Genomic DNA, 20,333 nt, shown 5'->3' with positions numbered 1-20,333 from the left:
CCCACATCTATGGCTGGCATCTTCAGAGGTAGGTCACAGTGACATGCCACTGAAGTTGCCAGCCATAGGAAGGCAAAGCATTAGCAGCAAAAACGACCAGACCACGGCCACACAGCCCAGAAAACCCGTAACAGCCAGTTGATTCTGGCTGTGAAAGCCTTTGACAACACATTAAATAGTTCAATGATTGTACTGTTTCTATTCTGCAGTATAAATGAGACAGCAAACTACACGGCTAAGCCAAACACAGGAATTGTTTTTGGGCAAAGAACCATTCCATTTCTGGTGACCTCTGAGAGGGCAAATGCAAAAAGGGGTGAAATTTGTTAGGAGCCTTCCATTCTCTTTTACTTGGCAGTACTAAAACTACTCATAGTCCCTGCTGCTTTGACAGCTTTTAAACAGTCAAATCAGTTACAAATTGTCATTATCCTTGGGCAGAGAATGATATAACTGAAAACAAAAAAGGCATTGAAGTAAGAAACAAACTGAGGCTGAAAAGAACACAAAACACAAAATACTTTGGAAGGGAACGTCTTCCATGAACTGTGCCGAAATAATTGACTATTTGGTGCAGCCCTAGGAAGACAGTGCTGCACATACTTGAATATTCAGCAGGTCTATCTTTCTGATTGGAAACAAGCCCCTCCAATAAAATATTTTTGTTGATAAGAGTTATGAATCATGCAAGGAAGTGAAATCCATAAAGATGAAGAAGGACTAGGTCCTCACCTAACACAGCAGTCGGCACAAGTGGATCATTTGGCACTGCGGGAAAACAAAGCTCATGAAGAAATATATTACCTTCAATTGGTGTGTATATATATTAGAATACAGAGAATTATTTTTCAGAAATCACATAATATCTATTCATCTTGTTAATGTAAACAAAAATTATACAGCCTTCTTTACTGGAAACAATAATACACAATTTTTTAAGCAATAGCCTAATTGCATCAATTTGGACATCTGAAAGCATTTCCTGTTTTACAGCCACAGAGTAAATCTTAAGGTAGATTTGACAGTGCAGCTGCCAAAGTCTAATTGGAACAGTTAGAAAGCAATTGCTGCTGCTTTCAGAAACTTAGTACTATGCCAAATGCACACTGAATTTTTCACAGCTAAAAAAGATTGATTTGAAAGCATACAGATAGGATAAAGTGGAGTTCTATTAACTGAGATGCTAATCAGCAAGTTTCTTAGATGGAAGTAAAACATCAACAAGCATTTAACAATTGAGATTCTCAGTCTTCAGCTGCTTAATAAATTGCATGTTAGCGAATGACTAATTTTATGCATCATTTCTATCTGTGCAGTTGTTTCAAGTCAGACATTACGTCCACTCCATGGTTGCTTTGTGTGGACAAGTAACTAAATTAAGAGTATCAGAATTACCTGAACTGGGCCTAAACATATCCTTAGAACAATCCACTATTTGGAGTAACCAAAGCACAGAGAAAGTTACAATCGCTAAATTGCATATCTTGGTCTATATACACATAAGAACACAAGCTATGCAGAATCAGACCAAAGGCCCATCTAAGTCCAGCATTCTGTTCAAACAGTGGCTGACCTCTAGAATGGCTGAAACAGCATCCAGCATCCTCTGCTCTGAGGCAACTGATATAAAGAGTCATATTGCCTTTGGACCTGAAGGAACTAGATATCCATCATGACTAGCAGCCATTGATATTTTTATTTAGAATACATTCACTATACTTGCTATACATACGGCAAATACTATAGTAATCGTTTTGTAACTGACCAAAATAACCATACTGGGCAAACAAAAATCAGAAACCCAGAATCTGCAGATTCCATACATTCACTCTGAGAAGGACTGTAAAGAGCAGCACATGGCAGCCAACAAGTCAGGAACATCTAAGACAGTGGGCCATTGATGGCAATGATGCATTTGTTTGGGGACTCCTATCTTGGTAGAGGTGTTATATTTTACAATATTATTAAATTAACAGCTGTCCTACAGTAATAAAAACCAAGATAAACAGGGCATGAAATGCTAAGGTATAAGCGTTATAATGTATTGTCCTTATTATTAGAACATTTTCTCTTACTTTCTGAGTGGTAATATATGGCAGCAAATAAATCTACTGTTGGCACTCCCTAATGATGGAATAACAGGGTGAAAAAAACAAGTTGATTTGCCATTTGTGAGATTATTGTTTTTTTAGGGATTTATAAGTTTTTATGGGTTGATGTTTTTAATTAAATGTAATCCAGTAATGTACTGATCTGTATAGTGTATTTAAGTATATAATGTAGTTATCCATCTGTATTTATTCCTGGTCAATGACCATATTATAATACATCTGATTTGAATTTGATTTGCCATTCATGAGACCCTGAGGGGGTTCAGCTGAGAAAGTCTGCTAACAGGCTGTTGGTCCCAGCTATGTGGGTTGGAAAAGAGGGGAACTTTATGACATATATGTCTGTCATGATACTATATACCCATTGGTCTTCAGAAATGTCCTACCCAAGTGAGTTTGTGACGGATCAGTTCCACTGTTGGCTGATTTGCTAGGTATGGGCTGTAGTTGCCAAAAGCCCTGCTTCACAGTTTGGTGGGGTTTGGTGCTGAGATCTGGCTTTGCCCCTTGGAATAGAGAACTTTGTCCTTTGTGGAGCAGATGGCTGATTGGCAGGCATGTAGGGAGGCCTGTTTGAATATAAAGGGTGAGATATCAGATGACCTCTTTCTTTAAATATAGAGTAGTATGATCTTTAGATAGCCTAGGTTTAGGAGTGGAAGGCACTGAGAGGATCACCCCTAAAGGTTTAGTTGTAAGTTTATCCTTTCTCATTTTTTAAGCACCTCACTGATGTTGATACTGAAAAGATTCATACCTTCAAATGATAGGTCTGATTCTGTCATGAGTTTATTTGGTAAGCATAACGGATGTCAGCCGGGAGTGCCAGTGTAGTGCAGTTTGCACAGTAAGCTTAGTGCTTTGTCAAAGATATTTGATGTTTGGACAGCTTTGCCACCTCTAAGTCCAGGAATTTTGCCACTTTGCGTTTGTCATCTGGGAACATTTCCAGGTAAGGTGCAATGCCACCCAGGAGGAAGAGCTGATAGGAGATCATAATTCACTGATTACCGGGAATGTTGAAACCAAGAGCAGAGGAGTAATGGTCCACTACTAAGGAGCTAGCTGTGAGGTGTTGAAAAAGGAAAAGAGCATCCTTCCAGTTTGGTTCTGTACTGATCCTCAATATGCTGAGCAGAGGGCAACAGTAAATGCAGGCCACAAACAAGGTACAGTTGTGACTTCCAGTAAGCCATCCATTACAGAAAAAGTGACTGTTCCTATGCTCCATGGATACATAATTCTAAATACCAGACCTGTGGTCTTTGGAGGTGTATAAAACGTATTGATTTTGAGGGATCAAGCCATTTGGATGAATTTTTCATTATATAGGTGGACATCTTTGCTCAGGGAGTGCATAGATGATTCTGGCACAGCATTACTGGGTGAGGGTAAAGCAGCATAATTTGGCTCTCTAATTGACTGCAGGTTGCAGTCAAGCCAGATGACACAGAGATTGTGGTTCCTCATGTGGATCCAGGAGAGCATCAGGGTTGTGTAGAGAATAATGGCCTGCTTCTGCTTGGTTGGAATCAAAGTAAACATATAGACTCTACCCTAGTCGTTAGTCTCGCTGGAGGCCTTGATATGATCATTGGGGTAACATCAAATAAAAATCTGCTGGATTGAACTGGGATGGTGGATCTGAACAGCAGTTGAGGGGTGGAGTTGACAACCAGGGATAGGAGGTTCTGAGTTTTGTACTTCACCTTCTGAGGTGGAAGGGGCAACTACAGGGAGCAGCCAGATGCAGAGGGTATTCTTTAACAGAGACTGTGTCCTGGATCTGTTCCAAACATGTTTGTGAGGAGCCAAGTCTTTAGGATGACAACGGGCAAGAGTGGACAATGACTTCTCTGGGTGTTTGTGTTCATGCTGAACCTTTTAGGCAATGGTTCTAAGGATCAATACTCTGGAGATACAAGGGCAGAAACCATCACTTTTCCAGTAATTTTTGCCAGGCCTGAAGTGGTTAAGTTTGGTCTTGGAAACGTTGAAACTGAAGATGCTCAGGTCTGTCAGTTGGTATTTGAGGATGATGTTGTGCTTGGATCTTTTTTCCTGAGCTGTATAAATAAAGCTTTTTCTCAGACTGCAATTTTTGGGCAAAGCATTACTTGATGGACAAAGATGCCACAAGAAAAGCGAAAGTGGGAAGGGAAGTGCTGTAGACTCTGTTCAACTAAGATCTCACACCCATCTTCTTAAGACTCACTACTCTTCCATGAAGGACTGCACAGATACCACAATGATGAAAACAGGGTTGCACTCACCTGTAACAGTTGTTCATTGAGTGGTCACCTGTGCAGTTACACACCCAGACAAAACAATGGTAATGCTGGTTGGGTAGGCATATATTCTAGAGCAGGGGTAGGGAACCTGCGGCTCTCCAGATGTTCAGGAACTACAATTCCCATCAGCCCCTACCAGCATGGCCAATTGGCCATGCTGACAGAGGCTGATGGGAATTGTAGTTCCTGAACATCTGGAGAGCCGCAGGTTCCCTACCCCTGTTCTAGAGGGACTGAATCCACTTGTCCTAGATGAAACAGCATTGGCTTTTTAGAGCAAATTAAGAGCTTGGGGTACTTATGAACCATGCTTGGCAGTTTGAAAGGCAAAGTGGCAAGGAGTACCTTTTATCAGTTGCATCTGATTTGCCAGCTGTCTAATTTCCTAGACTCAGCTGATCTGGCTGTGCTGATCCAAGCTTCTGTTCTTTTACGGCTGGATTATTGCAACATGCTCTACAAGGGACTGCCCTTGAAGACAGCCTGGAAATTGCAACTGATCCATAATTCATCAGCCTGACTGTCTAGCCACCACAAACATTTTAAAACAGTTTCACTGGTTCCCAGTCTGTTTCCAAGTACAATTTAAGGTGCTCGTTGTGACCTTCAAAGCCCTTCATGCCCTGGGAACCACACACTTGAAGAACCATCTCTTTTTATATGTTCCTGTGTGCTAATTACGGCTATCCCATCACTTAGGGCAGCTCATTTGGCATCGATTAGATCCTGTTTTTTTCCATGGCTGCAGCTCTGTGGCATGGGCCCCTGAAGAAGTGAAAGGGGCCCAGGCCTTGGAGAACTTCAGGAGGTGCTGCAAGGCCTGCCTGTTAGCCAGGGCTCATTCCGCACACGCAAAATAATGCACTTTCAAGCTGCTTTCACAACTGTTTTTGCCATTCCGCACAGCTTCAAAGAGCCCTGAAAGCAGCTTGAAAGTGCATTATTCTGTGTGTGCGGAATGAGCCCAGGTCATTTGAAGGGGTTTCAACAGCAGGCATCTTTTAAGAGGGGAGGGAAGGGGAAGGATTTGGGGCTTGTTATTTTATCCTTGGTTTTAGTTGGGGATGTTTTGATTATTACTATAAGTCATCTTGAACCAAGAGGAAAGGCAGGATTTAAATGTCTTAATTAGTAAATAAATCCTCCCTCCTGCTCCACTGTGAGCTGCTTACTAAATCTGACAACTATAGCTCACTCCAGCAGAAGCAGTAGAGAGAAACAGAGGGAAGGACCCCTCCTTATCATACTGGAAAAGGTGGGAAACAGCATGGCAGAGCGGGTTGGAGAACCATTGGACATTTTTTGAACTTCAAAAACCTCTCAGCAGCAGGCCTGTGCAGTACGTATGTTGGTTTCTACAGGTACATGAACTGAATCCAACCACCCTGTTCAGCTTATAGTGGTGTATGTCACCAGGCTAAGATGCATCTTTGGATGGGACGAGCCTTGCACCAACAGAATGCATCTCACACTAACCGAATATGGCACCTTGAGCAGAAGAACTTGCTGTATTTAAACATTATCCCATTAAATCATCATTATATAGTTGCTGAAATTAACCAACAAAGAGAACTGTCTAACAAGTATTGGGTTTCTAAGTTCTATATGCCTAAATGAGCAGGTTTTTGTGTTAGTGATGAATATAGATATTTCTTGGAACCTATATACATGTGAGTGATAATATCACTCCATTCACAAAGTATTTAATTTTGAAATAATTAATATGCATTTTCTGTTCTATACACACCAATTAAGAAGAAATGAACCTGACCCTACTTTTCCAAGACAAAAATTGCTGCTAGGGAAAGTTTCTGGTTTTTCATGGCAAACCTTTTAAAAATTTGACTACAACTATCCTACAGAGCTATAACCTCTTCTAATGGCTTATTTTAAGTTTCATAACAGCTTATGAACATACTTTAAAAAATATTCTTACATGTTTTGTTTTTGAGTCTAGTAAACATCAGACAAAGGCAGGCAATTTGAAGAAAGAAATTAAAGGCCAGTCAGTACACAGAAACTCTGAGAGGAAAAGTAAGCTTTTGCAATAAGAGTCCAACAAGAAATGTTTGCACTTTTCATGCGCTTTGATTGACATCTACCCCAACTTTCACTTACAAGAGTGCAACCTATGGGACAAACTCTTTACAATTCAATCTGTTTTTAAAGCGCTAGGTGAACAGAAATTATGGCGAGAATAACAGCTTTTGTCCACAAAACAAACAACAATAACTCTGCCACTAGAGCACTTACATCTGGGGCTGAAATTATGGGAGTCCATAAAGGTGACCGAGAGGGGATCCTCAGCATGAAGGGTGCTCTGATCAGCATAACTCCTGTCCATTGCATTCACCATGTGGGTCATTTCTTGCCTGGTGTTTCCCATGGCATCTTTGCGTTTCTTAGCAAGTTTGCTGCCCAACCAAAAACACAAAGAACCAAAGAAAGGAATCAGAAATCATCAGACATCATAAGTTACGTAGTGAACAGTAACAAAACAACTAAAGAATGGTAACAGAATGGATTAGTCACACTTAGAGACATTACAGTATCCAAAGTAATGTAAATGTGCAAATAACTTGTACTGCCAACAGATTTGGTGTTGCTGTGATGTTCACAGAGGTAAAAATGTTAAGATTTGGACAAATATGTAGCATGAACAGGTCATAGGACCTGGCTCTAGCCACAGTTCTGCCAAACCCACAATAATTTCAGGAAGAGTCATGTTAAAGTAAGTGAGGTTGTGACTGCTGTACTTGTAGCACACTATGATGTCTCTGGTGCCTGCCCATGTTGTAATATCCAAAGCTGCTCTTAATGATTGCCAGTACAGATTTGTTAATATCACTGAGTTAAACTTGCGCTTGTTTCATCATTTTTATCCGCTGTTGTATATATTCTACAGAAATATTTTCATTTGCAAGTTTCTATTCTTCTCTCCAATATTGTTTTCCTGTCCTGTTGTTTTCATGTCCCATACTCAAATTAGTTGAGAAAACCCTGCATTTTTAATAAAACGAAACACCTGCACATGTAATCATACTGTCCATTCCAAGCTGCATCTATATATTTTAATTTGACATCAGCTAATTAATTTCTCTAATCCTCTTGGCAGTGAGGAAATCTATCATTTTCTACATGTTATACTGCCAAACCTATAGAAACAACAGCAACAAAAGGAATATAGTACTCTGCATATTAAGGTCATTTTTCACACTCACTGATCATACATCAATTTTTTGTAGCATACATGTTAAATGGTAAAAAGAAAGTGGAATTCTCACATCTGTGCTACTACTGTTTTTTATATACCAAAAAATTCTGTGCTGTTTTGAAAACAAAGCCATAATGGAAAACCATGCTTTAACACTATGTAAACAAGCCCTGGTTCCCATGATCCTTCCTCTTCATCTTTCTGAAGTTGCAGTTAATTAAGAACTTCCATTTTAGCACGTCAATTTGACTGGTTGATCAGAAAACAACAATTCAACAAATTGGGTAACTTTTTCAGTAACTGACTATTCCAAAGTAAAACAATCAATTGTTATTATGTGAAAGGAAGAACCAAAGATTGCATTCACATAGACCTACAACATGGCTTGGCATCACGTCTGAATGATTCCAATCCATGAATCTATCAAACTCTTTCAAGTAAAGTAACAGCGCTGTAAAGTAAAGGCGCTGATCTCATGGTAAATGCCAAACTGTACACAATGGCTGGCATTTAGTGGAACTGGGAATGCATAATGCTACCTGAAGGTGAATGACAGGTCATGCCCTACCCTAAAATAATTTCTTTATGCTGTCCTTTGTGTAGCCAAATACTGGTAAAACACATCAGTAGGATTTTCTATATAAGAAAGCAATTAAGAATGCCACCTCAACTACATTGTTATTAAAGAGAGTATACAATAGTATCACTTTGATACAAATGTTGCAGATCAAGAGTATATTTCTACTACATGAAATATATTGTGTCGTTATAATTTATCACAATGTCTTGTGTAACAATTACAGGTTTGTATACTAATATATTAATAAAGCACACATGAAGTAAATATTCTTAACAACAGCTGGCCCACTGGTATACCTTGGCACTAAGGAGGAAAAAGTGGAGGCTTAGATGGCTGGAGTGAGTTTGATGGAGAATCCTGATGAAGTAGAAAGAACATTTTATAGGACATTTATGGGATCCTATTAAATGGTGGTAAGGCCCACAAAAAAGAATATTACATAACCTCCATCGCATCTGCTAGCCACCATCCAGCACAATTGTTTAGGGTGATCAGATCCTTGGCTGCCCTCACTGAGGGATCTCCAAATGTTAGGAATTTGGCAATTAGCTGTAAGGCAAGATTCTTCCTTGTTGCTCTGCCATGACCCTCCCACCAGTGTTGATACAATTAGAGAACTGGAGGACTCATCTCTCCCAGTCTGATGTTAACATGATCCTGGCGGCAGGGAAGCCTATCGCCTGCCCCTTAGACCCATGTCCAACATGGCTAGTGGAAGCCAGTGGTGATGGTGTTCAGGCCCCCTGAGGAACATTATCAGTCTATCCCTGGGGTCTTTTCAGGAGGGTTGAAAGAGGTGGTGGTAAGGCTGCTCTTGAAAAAGCCATCACTGGATCCTCTCTATCCATCCAACTACCCAGCGTCACATCTTCTGTTCCTCAGCAAGATAGTAGGGAAAGGAGCCAAAGAACAACTCCAGATATTTGTAGAGGACACATCAACCCTAGACCCATTGCAATTGGGCTTCCATCCTGACATATGGGATGGAGATGGCTCCAGTCGCCCTCACAGACAATCTCTGGAATATCTGAACTAGGACAGGTCAGTGCTGCTGTTATGACTTAATCTGAGAGCAGTGTTTAACACAGCTGATTACAATCTTTTGACTCACTGCCTAATGGAAATGGTATATATGGGACAGCCTTGCAGTGACTGCTCTCATTTCCCAAGGATCAGGGACAAAGGCTTGCACAAGGAAAGAGGACAGTGCCATGTCACCCAGGGGTGAGTGGCGTCCCAGAATTGGCAATCCTCTCCCTGACGCTATTCAATATCTACATACTCCCCTTGCCCAGCTGATCCAGAGTTTTTGGGCTGGGTTGTCATTAGTACGCTAATGACACCCAGTTGTACCTGTTGATGAGTGGCTAGCCAGATGCTGCCCTGAATATATTTGCCAATTGTCTAGAGACCATGGTGAAATGGCTGAAACAGAGTCTGCTGAAATTAAATCCATCAAAGACGGAAGTTCTGTGACTGGGGGGTGGGGGTGGGGATGACAAAGGAATGGGATGCAAGCTCCCAGCAATAAACAGTGTGCAAGTGACACCTATGCTGGCCATCAAGAGTCTGGGTGTGATCCTGGATGCCTCCCTTTCCATGGAGGCACAGGTCACAAATTGTAACCAAATGGGCATTTTTTCATTTTCACCAGGCTAAGCAACTGGCATCATACCTGCCCCGCCCCATCCTGGCCAGAAATACATCGAGCTGTCACCTCCAGACTATACTATTGTAAATTGCTCTATGCCCTTGACTCTGCTCTGGAAACTCCAGCTGGTTCAGAATGCAGCTGCACACTGTGGAGAGAACCTATCAAACCATTGCTACATAAGCTGCACTGGCTCAAGCAGGAAAACAGGATCAGGTTAATGGTTCAGGTACTTGGTATTAACTTTTAAAGCCCTAAATGGTCTGAGACCTTTACATCTGCGAGACTGCCTCTCCCAATACACCTCGCACTTCCCAAAGAGCATTGCACTCTGTGTATAACAACTTACTGGTGTTCCCAAGCTTGACAAATGTCCGGCTGTCCTCAACCAGCTCTGCCCCTGGCCTAATGGAACACTCTTTTAAATTATACTCAGGCCCTGTGGTATTTGGTTCAATTCTGCAGGGTGCTGTTCCACCACATCTAGGGTTGAGAGCAGCAACAGTGTCCAGTTTAGTTGGCCTCCCCTTTGACCCATGTCCTTCCTATCCCCTTTTGATCTGTTCCCTCCCTCTGACTGATTTTATTCCTATTAATTCGGATGCTGAGAATTTGAAATTGATATTAAAATGTGATTTGTTTTATTATTGTGATATTGCTTGTTGTGAGCCATTCTGACTCTGCTGAAGAGAAGGGCGGCCTACAAATCTAATAAACAAAGGAACACGTAATCGATACTGTACAGTTGAAAAAATGGACACATGTTGACTTTGTAAGTGTACTAAGGTATCCATATTATCCTGTTTCACCTATACAGAAAAGGAACTGTGTCTTGATGTTGACCAGAAGACATGATGTGACCTAAATCCTTAAATGCATGTCTGTTGACTGTGACACAAGTATGTCCCACATCTAACTAGAATATTTCTCCTGCTAGCTTTTGTCTATGAAAACCTAGACACAGCTACCAAGATACAGGAGCACTGTGGTCCCAGAACTAAGACCTGCTCAAGCCAAATAGTGTATTAACCTTGTGGTTATTCAAAGTCATTTGGTCTACAATTCAAAGCACTTTTATTGGAAAGGCCTACTGAATTCCATGGATGTACTCCTGAATACACAGGCTCAAGCCTGCACAGCAACGTAATATAAACCTAGTGACCAGATTAAAAACAGCCTTTAAAATAAATTAATTTTATTGCACATTTTCTGACTATTCTTGCAGTAGATGAACAGTGGTGTCTATAAAAGGCAGGTACTGCATAGTAGAATTAGGTATGGACAAGATTATTTTCAATTTGTTAGTAATATGGAGCTTTCGAATTTTTGTTTAGAGTTCAGAGCATATGAAATTAAATGTTTAGAACACGAGAAAGCTAATCTATTGTTACACTAGCTGTAATGACAATTGGTACTGGAAACTATTGTTTGCAGTTGGCAATGTAGGCTAGAAAGGTTGACAAAAGGAAGACAACCGAGATGTTTATTATCCCTAGGAGAAGAATAGAATAAATAAAGTAATGACCAAGTAAGGATGGATAGGAGTTAATGTTTGTTTCAGATACTTGTAAGTCATACCCATCATCTTGCTATGCATTTAGGAACATGGCATGAAGTAAATTCTGTGGTGGTACCTTTCAGTGTTCAAGGATTCGTAGATCGTAAATCAGGGGTTCCAAACCTTTCAAAGCCTGTGAGCATCTTTGGAATTATAACATAAGGTAGTTGGTGTAACCAAAAAATGGCTGCCACAGGAAGACGAAGCCCTGCTGGACATCAGCTCCACATGACTCCACTTTCTACAAACACCTGGTAGGCACTAAGTAGAATCTGGCAACCACTGGAAACCCAGGGAGTGATGGCTACTGGAACTAGAGTAACATCACTTCTGAAAAAACACAGAGGTGATGCTACACCTCTTTAGGAAACCAGTTTGTCACTCTTCTTTCCTTTTCCTGTTTCTTCTTTCAGCTTTGCCCCAGAAAAAAAGAGAAAGAAGACCGGGCAAGCCAGGTGAAGAAGTAGCCCTGTGGAAGTCCAATTCCAACAAAGTAATCTGCCCCCCCACGAGTGAGGGCCCAGTCGACTTAAGTGGCTGGTCAGGCACTGCCCAGTGCTTAAACTCATCTAACTTGTTGCTTCACTCTCAGCCTCTCCTGTGAGTTGGAGGGGGCAGAAAAGCAACCGGCTGCCACTGCAACCCTGCAAAACCCAAAAGGGTTTTGTCAGGATGTGGGGCGGCCCAATGGCATCCCCCATGTGATGCCTTAAAGTGGCGCCTGGGTTAACTGCCCCCTCCCCCCGATCTGCTACTGAGAGCTGTAGAGAAGAACTTTTAAAAAGTATATTAAATGGAATAGTAATAACTTAAAATACAAATTTATTACTGCTTTTTAACCCTGGCACAGTGTGCAAGGCATTTATAGTGCTGATGATCCCCCCCCCCCATTGATAGATTATTTATTGATAGATTATTTTAGCATTTTCTATATGCTACATCTCTCATTTATTTTGCTTCCAAACTTAAAGGGAAGGAAAGAGAGGAAAGAACCAAGGTATAATAAACTAACTAGTGCTCTATATTCCACTATATTCCACATCTCTATATTCCACTAAGCTCTCTTTTGAAGCGCAACTTTTGCTTTACTTCATAAAAATTATCCAGAATTTTAAGAGGAGTTCTGGTATTCAGAGTAAAGTTTGTAACCAGGTTTCTATGTAAGACATGCAAAAAAAAAAGTCAACAGAACTTTAAACCTTACAAATTATTAAAGTAGCACAGTAGCTACTTGACTGTGAAGGTTAATCTCCTCGAAAAGGGCTTGTTGTGGTATTGTAATCTACAGAAAGCAGACCTTAAGGAACACTCCCACACATAACTTAAATGAGTAAGGATAGCTAAAAAACTAAAAGTGCAACAGGGAATGCATTATTAGATGGGTACTTCCTTGTTGGAGTTTAATTTATCAGCATTGTTTCAATGAAACAGTACCTCTCTCCCTTTCAATCTGGGTAGTTTAGCACCATTAGTTCCTCTTAGCTTTGAAACTCTAATTCAGCATATTCAATCTGTTTTTAGGCAAGGTATGCAATTTGTATTAGACGGTGACAAGTATAGATGATCATCATTATCCATCAAAGGCTTCACCTGCATAAGCGAATGCAGTTGGCTCTTCAGGGAAGCATTTGGGTGAGGTGGAGAGAGGAATGAGGAGAGATGTTATGCCCATTTATGAACCAGCTTGCTTTAATTACTTCAGGCTGCACTAATTGTTGCTTAACAAGAGAATTGTAATTCATCATAAACCAAGTCAGTTTACAATAGCTTTGTTCTACATGAAAAGGTAAAAGACAAAAAATCTTGTCTAGATGATCATTACTAATCTCTGACATGGACTACCCAGGCCAGTCCAGTTTCCTCAGACCTTGGAAACAAAGCAAAGTCATCAATAATTAATACATGGAGGGGAGACTTCCAGGGAAGTCTAGGGTTGCTACACAGAGGCAGGCAATGGCAAACCACCTATGTTGGTCTCTTGCCTTGAAAACCCTATGGGGTAGCTATAAGCCAGCTGTGACTTGTTGGCACTTTCTACCAACAATCGTTACTGATTCAGTTCTGCTGAAGTGAAACTCAACTCAGGACAACACATGCATTATGTTACAATTTGTTTTGATTATGCTGCGTACGCACTAGAATGTTATTATCACTGGTTTGAATTGTTCATGTTCCACGTACACACAAACTATATTTTCAGACAGCTGAAGAGCTATCTGGATGTCCTCACAACTACCACCAATTTTGTCCTCAACAAGAGACAGGAAGTTGTCAAAGGATTTCGTGGCCGGAATCACTGGGGTGCTGTGTGGTTTCCGGGCTGTATGGCCGTGTTCTAGCAGCATTCTCTCCTGACGTTTCGCCTGCATCTGTGGCTGACATCTTCAGAGGATCTGATAGTAGGAAAAAAAACAAGTGGAGTATATATACCTGTGAGTAAAGGTGAGGGCATCTGAATAGGAGTGGCCTGGCAAGTGAGTAACAATGAAGTGTAACATTGTTACTCACATGCTACACTTCATTGTTACTCACTTGCCAGGCCACTCCAGATACCCTCACCTATTGACCTTTACTCACAGGTATATATACTCCACTTGCTTTCCTTTCCTACTATCAGATCCTCTAAAGATGCCAGCCACAGATGCAGGCAAAAAAATCAGGAGAGAATGCAGCTAGAACACAGCCATACAGCCCGGAAACCACACAGCACCCCAGAGACAGGAAGGTTTAATGTCCAAGCATCTGAAGAAAGAAGCTGAAGAAAAAAGCATCTGAAGAAAAAAGCTGATGCCAGGACCCCCTTAATGTGGCCACAGAACAGCAGAAAGAAACCCTACATTCATGCTCCAGAGAAACATGCCAGATGGTACTGGGCTGCTGGCATGGCTGTACTTGGGTGTTCCTCCCATTTTCTCTGTCTCACTGGTAGATTTGAGATGAAGATGCCAAGCTTCAACTTTTGATAGTGAGCAAACCCAATCACACTTTAATTTGCACAGAAAGGCTCAAGTTCTATTGCAGAGCTCAGAAACATGCCACATTAAGACTGCATGAGACCAATATATTTGTTGCTGAAGGGTAAGGCTCAAGGAATTTCTAGGAGGAGCACATTCATTCACGGACATGTAATGCTGTACACAGAGACTGGCAATTTACTGTGATACATAAATAACTATCTGAATCTATGTGTCAGGTAGGACCTTATTTTAAAAACAAATCCGCATTTAATAACAGTTTTCTATAAGGCTAGGTCACGCCTTTCTACTACAAGGCAAGAAACCTATATGGCACTGTTGTCTTTCTCTTGGTATTGAGGGACAGATACAGCGTGTTGCAGACACAGGAAGTTTAAGAGGCAGTTTTTTTCCTCCCCAGGAGCAGAGCGCACAGAATTTTAACATGCTGACCTCTGAGACATCCAAGGGAGAAGGGCAGTCTTATTACTGCACACAGGGCTCCTGAGAAAAGCTAAGCAATAAGTGCTGCTTCCATTTTACCCAAGGCAGAAACCCAGACACACCATGTTATTTTCAACATGGAGGATTCTGCCAGAAGAGGGTGGAGCCTTATCCTGTCACCAAAACCAACCAAACCAAGCCAACCAAAAACTCTTTCAATTTAACTGCTACATCCAATTCACTGTCCGAGGGGGTTGGCCTCCACCCTGTCGTGTGTTAGGACTGAGACTTTTTTCTTTATTACTAAAATGGGCTAACTGCTTCAGTGCATGCCTTTTTAAAATGAAAGCTAGACTTGATTTTAGAATGCAAATTAAAATGGGGTGATATCAAAAGAAACAAAATATATGTTTAAAAAAATTCAATTAGAATACAATATCCCTTTAAAAATAAAAGCAAAAGCCACAATAGAATGTTAAGCTCCCTAAAAAATGTCAGCAAAATACTTTTTATTCATTCTTTTTTTTTGAAAAGGGATACTGCATCTTCAAAACATGTAAAGTAGTAAGTCACCCATTTCTACTTACAGATAGTAGGAGTAAGAATAGTAGCTCCTCCTGGCAAGCAAATCACAGACGGTGGAAAAAGAGAAGCAATGGTGAATGAAAAGCGTGACTCTGTCACATTCAGTAAAGCAGAGAAATGTGCGTTTAAAAAAATTAAAAACTCATGTTAGGATTACAACTTGCTCATGCACTGATTAGCCTTACGGTGCCATGCAATTAAAAAAATACACTATCACAGAAAAAATGATTTCAGTATTAGAAGGCGATCACGAAAAAAATAACATGCTAACACTTTATTTGTTGAAAAAAAAGGAAATTAAATGAACTATGAATTTTTAACATGCAAGTCAGCATAAATGTAATGACGGAGAACTACCTAAATGTCATGACATAAATAACAGCTGTGTGGAGGTCTTGTGCTCTCCATCTGTTTTTTAAATATTTGAACTACAAACTGCAAAGTTTGCTATGGTAGAACTTGGTTATTAAACAGCAAGAGTTACTACTTACAGGTATACAGGTGTAAGCATGACTGGCAACATCCTGTACACACATCATATCAAATCTTGTACTCTGTTCTCTATGAAGCAGGTGTGTGTGTATATTGCACCTACGTTTACACGCACAGCTGCTGAATCCAAACCTAATTTTCTCTTTTTAAATCTTCCAAGTGGAAATGCTGATATATGCATGCTTAACATTAAAAATATGGAAAGCAAACAAATGGAAGGAAATGATGTACACTTAGAAATATTTCAATAATGGGAGAAAAATAAAAACAGCATTTGCTATTCAAGAGATGCAGTATCCCTTTTCTTATGCAGTTCAATTACTTTGTAAAACTCTATAACAGCTAATAGAGTTTCATCCACTTCAGCTTTAAATCAGTTTGTACAAAATGATCAGGCAACACATAGGACACTTCTTATTTGTAAAACCACACAAAACTCCTAACATGCTAATCCCACCCCCAAATCAAATTTGGAAATCTGTGTCAATGCATAAGAATCATTAAACACATGTGAAATTAGCAAATGGTTTTCTGATCTTTATAGAAATGTTGTCAAGGCTTGAGAGTATCAAAAGGGATACCACATGATGGAACCATCAATATGTATGTATAGAAATGATTGCCAATAGTTATTTATATAGCACCTAGAAGTATACTAAGCATTTAAGATTCAAACTTCAATTTCCAATGTAATTCAATTAGGGAAGCATGGGAATGCTGAGGGAAGCATAGGAAAAACATTCCTCATGTAAGACAAAAGGACATATTCCCCTGATTCACAGGCAGATAGATTAATTTAGAGCCCTAACCCCAACTAAGGCCACAGATGTACAGTGTAATAAATTCTGTCCCACCAAATTTGCCATTAGGCAGTGGTCAGTTGATGAATGCTGAGAGGCAGGGTACGTATTACCATATGAGAACAGCCTGGATCTGCCTGAAAGGAATTTTGCAGATTCTCACGCTGAGAGAGGGAAAAAGCTATGAAGGACTGTAGTCAGACAGTCAGTGAAGGAAAAGGTTGCTAGGTGATTCATTCTCTATCTACATTTGCTATTTGCCCATCACAGTTCTGTTCACAAGTTACAATGGACACATGTACAATTCACCACTCTTAGAGCTGCCAAGTTTCAAGTGGGGCCTGGAGATCTCCCAGAACAACAACTGATCTCCAGAGACCAAAGTCCAACTCAGTGGCTGTTTTGGAGGGTGGACTCGGACATTGTACCCCATTGAGATTCCTCCCTTCCCCATAGCCTGCCCTTACCTGGCTCCACCCCCAATGTCCAGTAATTTCCCAACCTGGAGTTGGCAACCCTAACACACATAGAGCTAACTAGGTGATTTACACTCCACATTAATCCAGGAACTAGTCTGTGGTTTCACTTATAAAGTGACTACCAGTTGGCTCTCTTTTTACAAACAGGTTTATACATGTGCATGCAGGTTGCATGTGTGTCCACTGCAGCATATGAACAGGGCTCTACCGTAGGGAGGGGTAAGGCCAGGAAAGGAAATAAAAAAACTAAAGATAAGTAATGGATAGGTCAGTGGTTTCTCCTTCCCTGAATGTTTCACTGTTATCCCTTCTAGGATTCTCTGCTTTCGGATAAGATAATCCGAAGAATTTTTAACAGGCAGATCCAACAGGCAAACATGCAAGTGTCATGTAGCATGTGTCATATCAGCCTGTTTTGTACACATTTTAACTCAACTATTTCAACATAGTTGTGCATTTGGCTCTTGCATTTGCTATTCTAAATGACTTTATCCAAAGGCTAATTTATAAAATGGTCCACATTTGGTGTGTGTGTGTGTGTGTGGGGGGGGGTCTAAAATATGTGAAAAAATGAAACATTAAATATTATAATAGATAACCAATTAAGCTATTATAATTAAAATACTAATAATTAAAGTTTCAACAGGATTAAGTTTAACATAATGTGAATTAGGGCTAAATTACATCTTTTGCTACTTGGCGTTTCAGGCTGGGGGTTTCATGCTTTGGTATAAGAGGTTTTATATTGATGTGGCTAGTCTATCAAGCAACTGAAAAGATGTATTTCTTAACAAATCAGAGGAAGGAATGCTATGGATTCAATGCAAGATAAATCTGAATTCATTTCAGTGAATTTGGAGATGGAAAATTTGCATGGAACTCTTTCTTCAGTTTCCTAGAGACAATTTCAGGAAAGGATGGGAATGACTTAGTAAATTTAATATTTAGGTGAGATATATCTGTTGCCTTTTTAGCTAAACTAGAATTGTACAATAAATTTTTTTGTCTACATTCTATGCATGGCTTAATACATTCAAGACAGAAAGTACAGAGACATGGAACTCATTCATGAGGTGACAAACGAGGTGAGAAGGCACATAGTTCTGAAAATATACAAGTATGGTTAAATATGTAATGCTGATCTGCAACTAGTCTAAATTATAGTACCCTTTTGCTACAATACTCTTATTCTGCAACTATTGTCCTCAAACATGGACACCTTGAGCATTCATAAAGGGGTGATGGAAGCTGGAGACAGGAAATTACTGTCACCAGTAAACTCGATTTTGGTCAAGTAGGGCTCTGTATCACACATTTAAGGTTTCTCATAATAAACGTTCAATGGATAACTGATGAAATTCTCCAGAATTTAGACATAACATCTGATAGATCTTGTAAGCATAGCCCATTCTGTATATAAAAGCCTGTAAAATCTGTGAACTGCTGGTTCGTATGTTAATATTTCATCTTCCCCTATTTGTTATATAAATAACCATTCCCTCAATGCATGTTTCCAAAGTATGAGGGGAGGAGGTTGTTCAGGAGAAGGAAAAGAAGAATCTAGGGACTGTGCATGTAGCCATAGGCACGTTACTATGCACACAGATGGTAATGGGAGACCCCATCCTTTCCAATATATGATAGCAAAGCGGCTAAGTGTCAAAAACCAGGAGACTGTATACTAAATGATAATATACACAAACTTCAGGACATTTCCCAATGAAGTATCCTAATGATTTATTATGTTTAGATGGAAAGTGATCCATCTGGAAAGTCTGTTCTGCACCTCAGCTTGCTTACATTTCTAATTTTTCCTTTTATTTCAACAAGAATTAGCCTATGCATGTGTGTTTATTCTTAAGCACAGAGGTACACAAACAGGAAAAAAAAATGAAAACACTTGGGAAAAATCACATATGCATCTAACTAACACAGAATAAGCATACCTAATATTTCTAATGCAGACGCTTCTTCTCCAAGTTATATATCTCCAGGGGGTAATTGTAAAGAGGCAATAAATTAAAAAAAGTTCTAATGGAAATCATTAAGACAGAGATATGATTTTCAGGCATAACGGTAATGTGTTTCTAACTTCGCAAAATGGCAAGAAAAATTATTTCATTTTAACAAAAGACAATTACAAACATATCCTTCTTTTCTAGATTTCTTTTTAAAAATCCCTGCAATGCACACAACTTTGAAGACAACAGCTCAGTAGTAGAGAATGTACTTGAGAATGTACTTGGATGCATGTGCAGGGCTTCAAATTTATTCCCTGGCATTTCCAATTGAAAGAGCATGACTGGCAGGGCATGAAAAGATCTCTAACCGAGATCCTGAAGAACTACTGCTGATTAGAGCAGACAGTACACGGGTAAAGGGACTCACGCTGTATAAGCAGCTTCATATGTCCAAGCACTCCTAAAAGCAACTAAATTTGTACATCAGAAGGGATCGAAGGACCGAAGGGAAAAACACAGGGAAATCTGAAAGGCTTGTTTTAATTAGTTGATTGACTCTCAGTTTTTAAATGCTGATTATGAAAGTTTATGTCAAATTAACAGTGACATTTGTAAGTTAAATGTTATTAAAACAACAATTAAGTAGTTCAACACGAGCATTCAAAATTATTCTCCACTATTCCAGAAGATGGCGCTATTGATTTATGTCAAACTTGTAGAAATGCCAAAGAAAAAAATGACTATTCAGGTATCAGTTAATAGGTTGTTGCAACATGTTAGATTTCCATACTTATAACTCAGTGGAACATTTATGGTGATGTAATGTGATTTTAAGTATTACTTTCCAACATTATCAAAGATGTAGGCGAAGGTAACAAAATCCATAATATATTATTCCAGACACTATGGCTACAGCTCATTAAGGCTGTTTAAAGAGAAAGATTGTCCTAAGCCTTACAGTAGAACAGATGGGATAGTAAATTAATATTAATTACATAAATGTATTGTCCATGTCTGTTTACTTTTCATAACATTATACTTGAGCAAAAACCAGGATTATACTGGTTCCAACATTTAGGGTTGCCAGCTCTGGATTGAGATTTCTAGAGATTTGGAAGACAACGCTGGGAAGGATGGAGTTCAAAGTGAGGAGGGAACTCAGCAGGGATTTGATGCTGTAGAGTTGGCCCTCCAAAGCTGCCATTTTCTCCAG

General features: G+C 39.8%; 1 protein-coding gene across 18 annotated transcripts in view; it reads right to left on the bottom strand.

Moving 5' to 3' along the window:
* PTPRK (protein tyrosine phosphatase receptor type K) overlaps window positions 1-20,333 on the bottom strand; it is a 482,195-nt gene that overhangs the window by 33,725 nt on the left and 428,137 nt on the right. For 6 of the 18 annotated variants that reach the window (XM_048490937.1, XM_048490928.1, XM_048490954.1 and 3 more), the window contains exons 15-17: window positions 15,391-15,420; window positions 6,656-6,816; window positions 733-768 (exon numbers count right to left, since the gene is read on the bottom strand). In XM_048490937.1, the coding sequence (XP_048346894.1) occupies window positions 733-768; window positions 6,656-6,816; window positions 15,391-15,420 (227 nt within the window). Of the gene's footprint in view, window positions 1-732; window positions 769-6,655; window positions 6,826-15,390; window positions 15,421-19,105; window positions 19,148-20,333 lie in introns of all 18 variants that reach the window. The other 12 variants (XM_048490988.1, XM_048490972.1, XM_048491068.1 and 9 more) reach the window with 5 other exon arrangements.

This window comes from Sphaerodactylus townsendi, linkage group LG01 (assembly GCF_021028975.2).
Source record: "Sphaerodactylus townsendi isolate TG3544 linkage group LG01, MPM_Stown_v2.3, whole genome shotgun sequence".
Taxonomy (NCBI): domain Eukaryota; kingdom Metazoa; phylum Chordata; class Lepidosauria; order Squamata; family Sphaerodactylidae; genus Sphaerodactylus; species Sphaerodactylus townsendi.
This window is presented reverse-complemented; position numbering and strand designations above follow the sequence as displayed.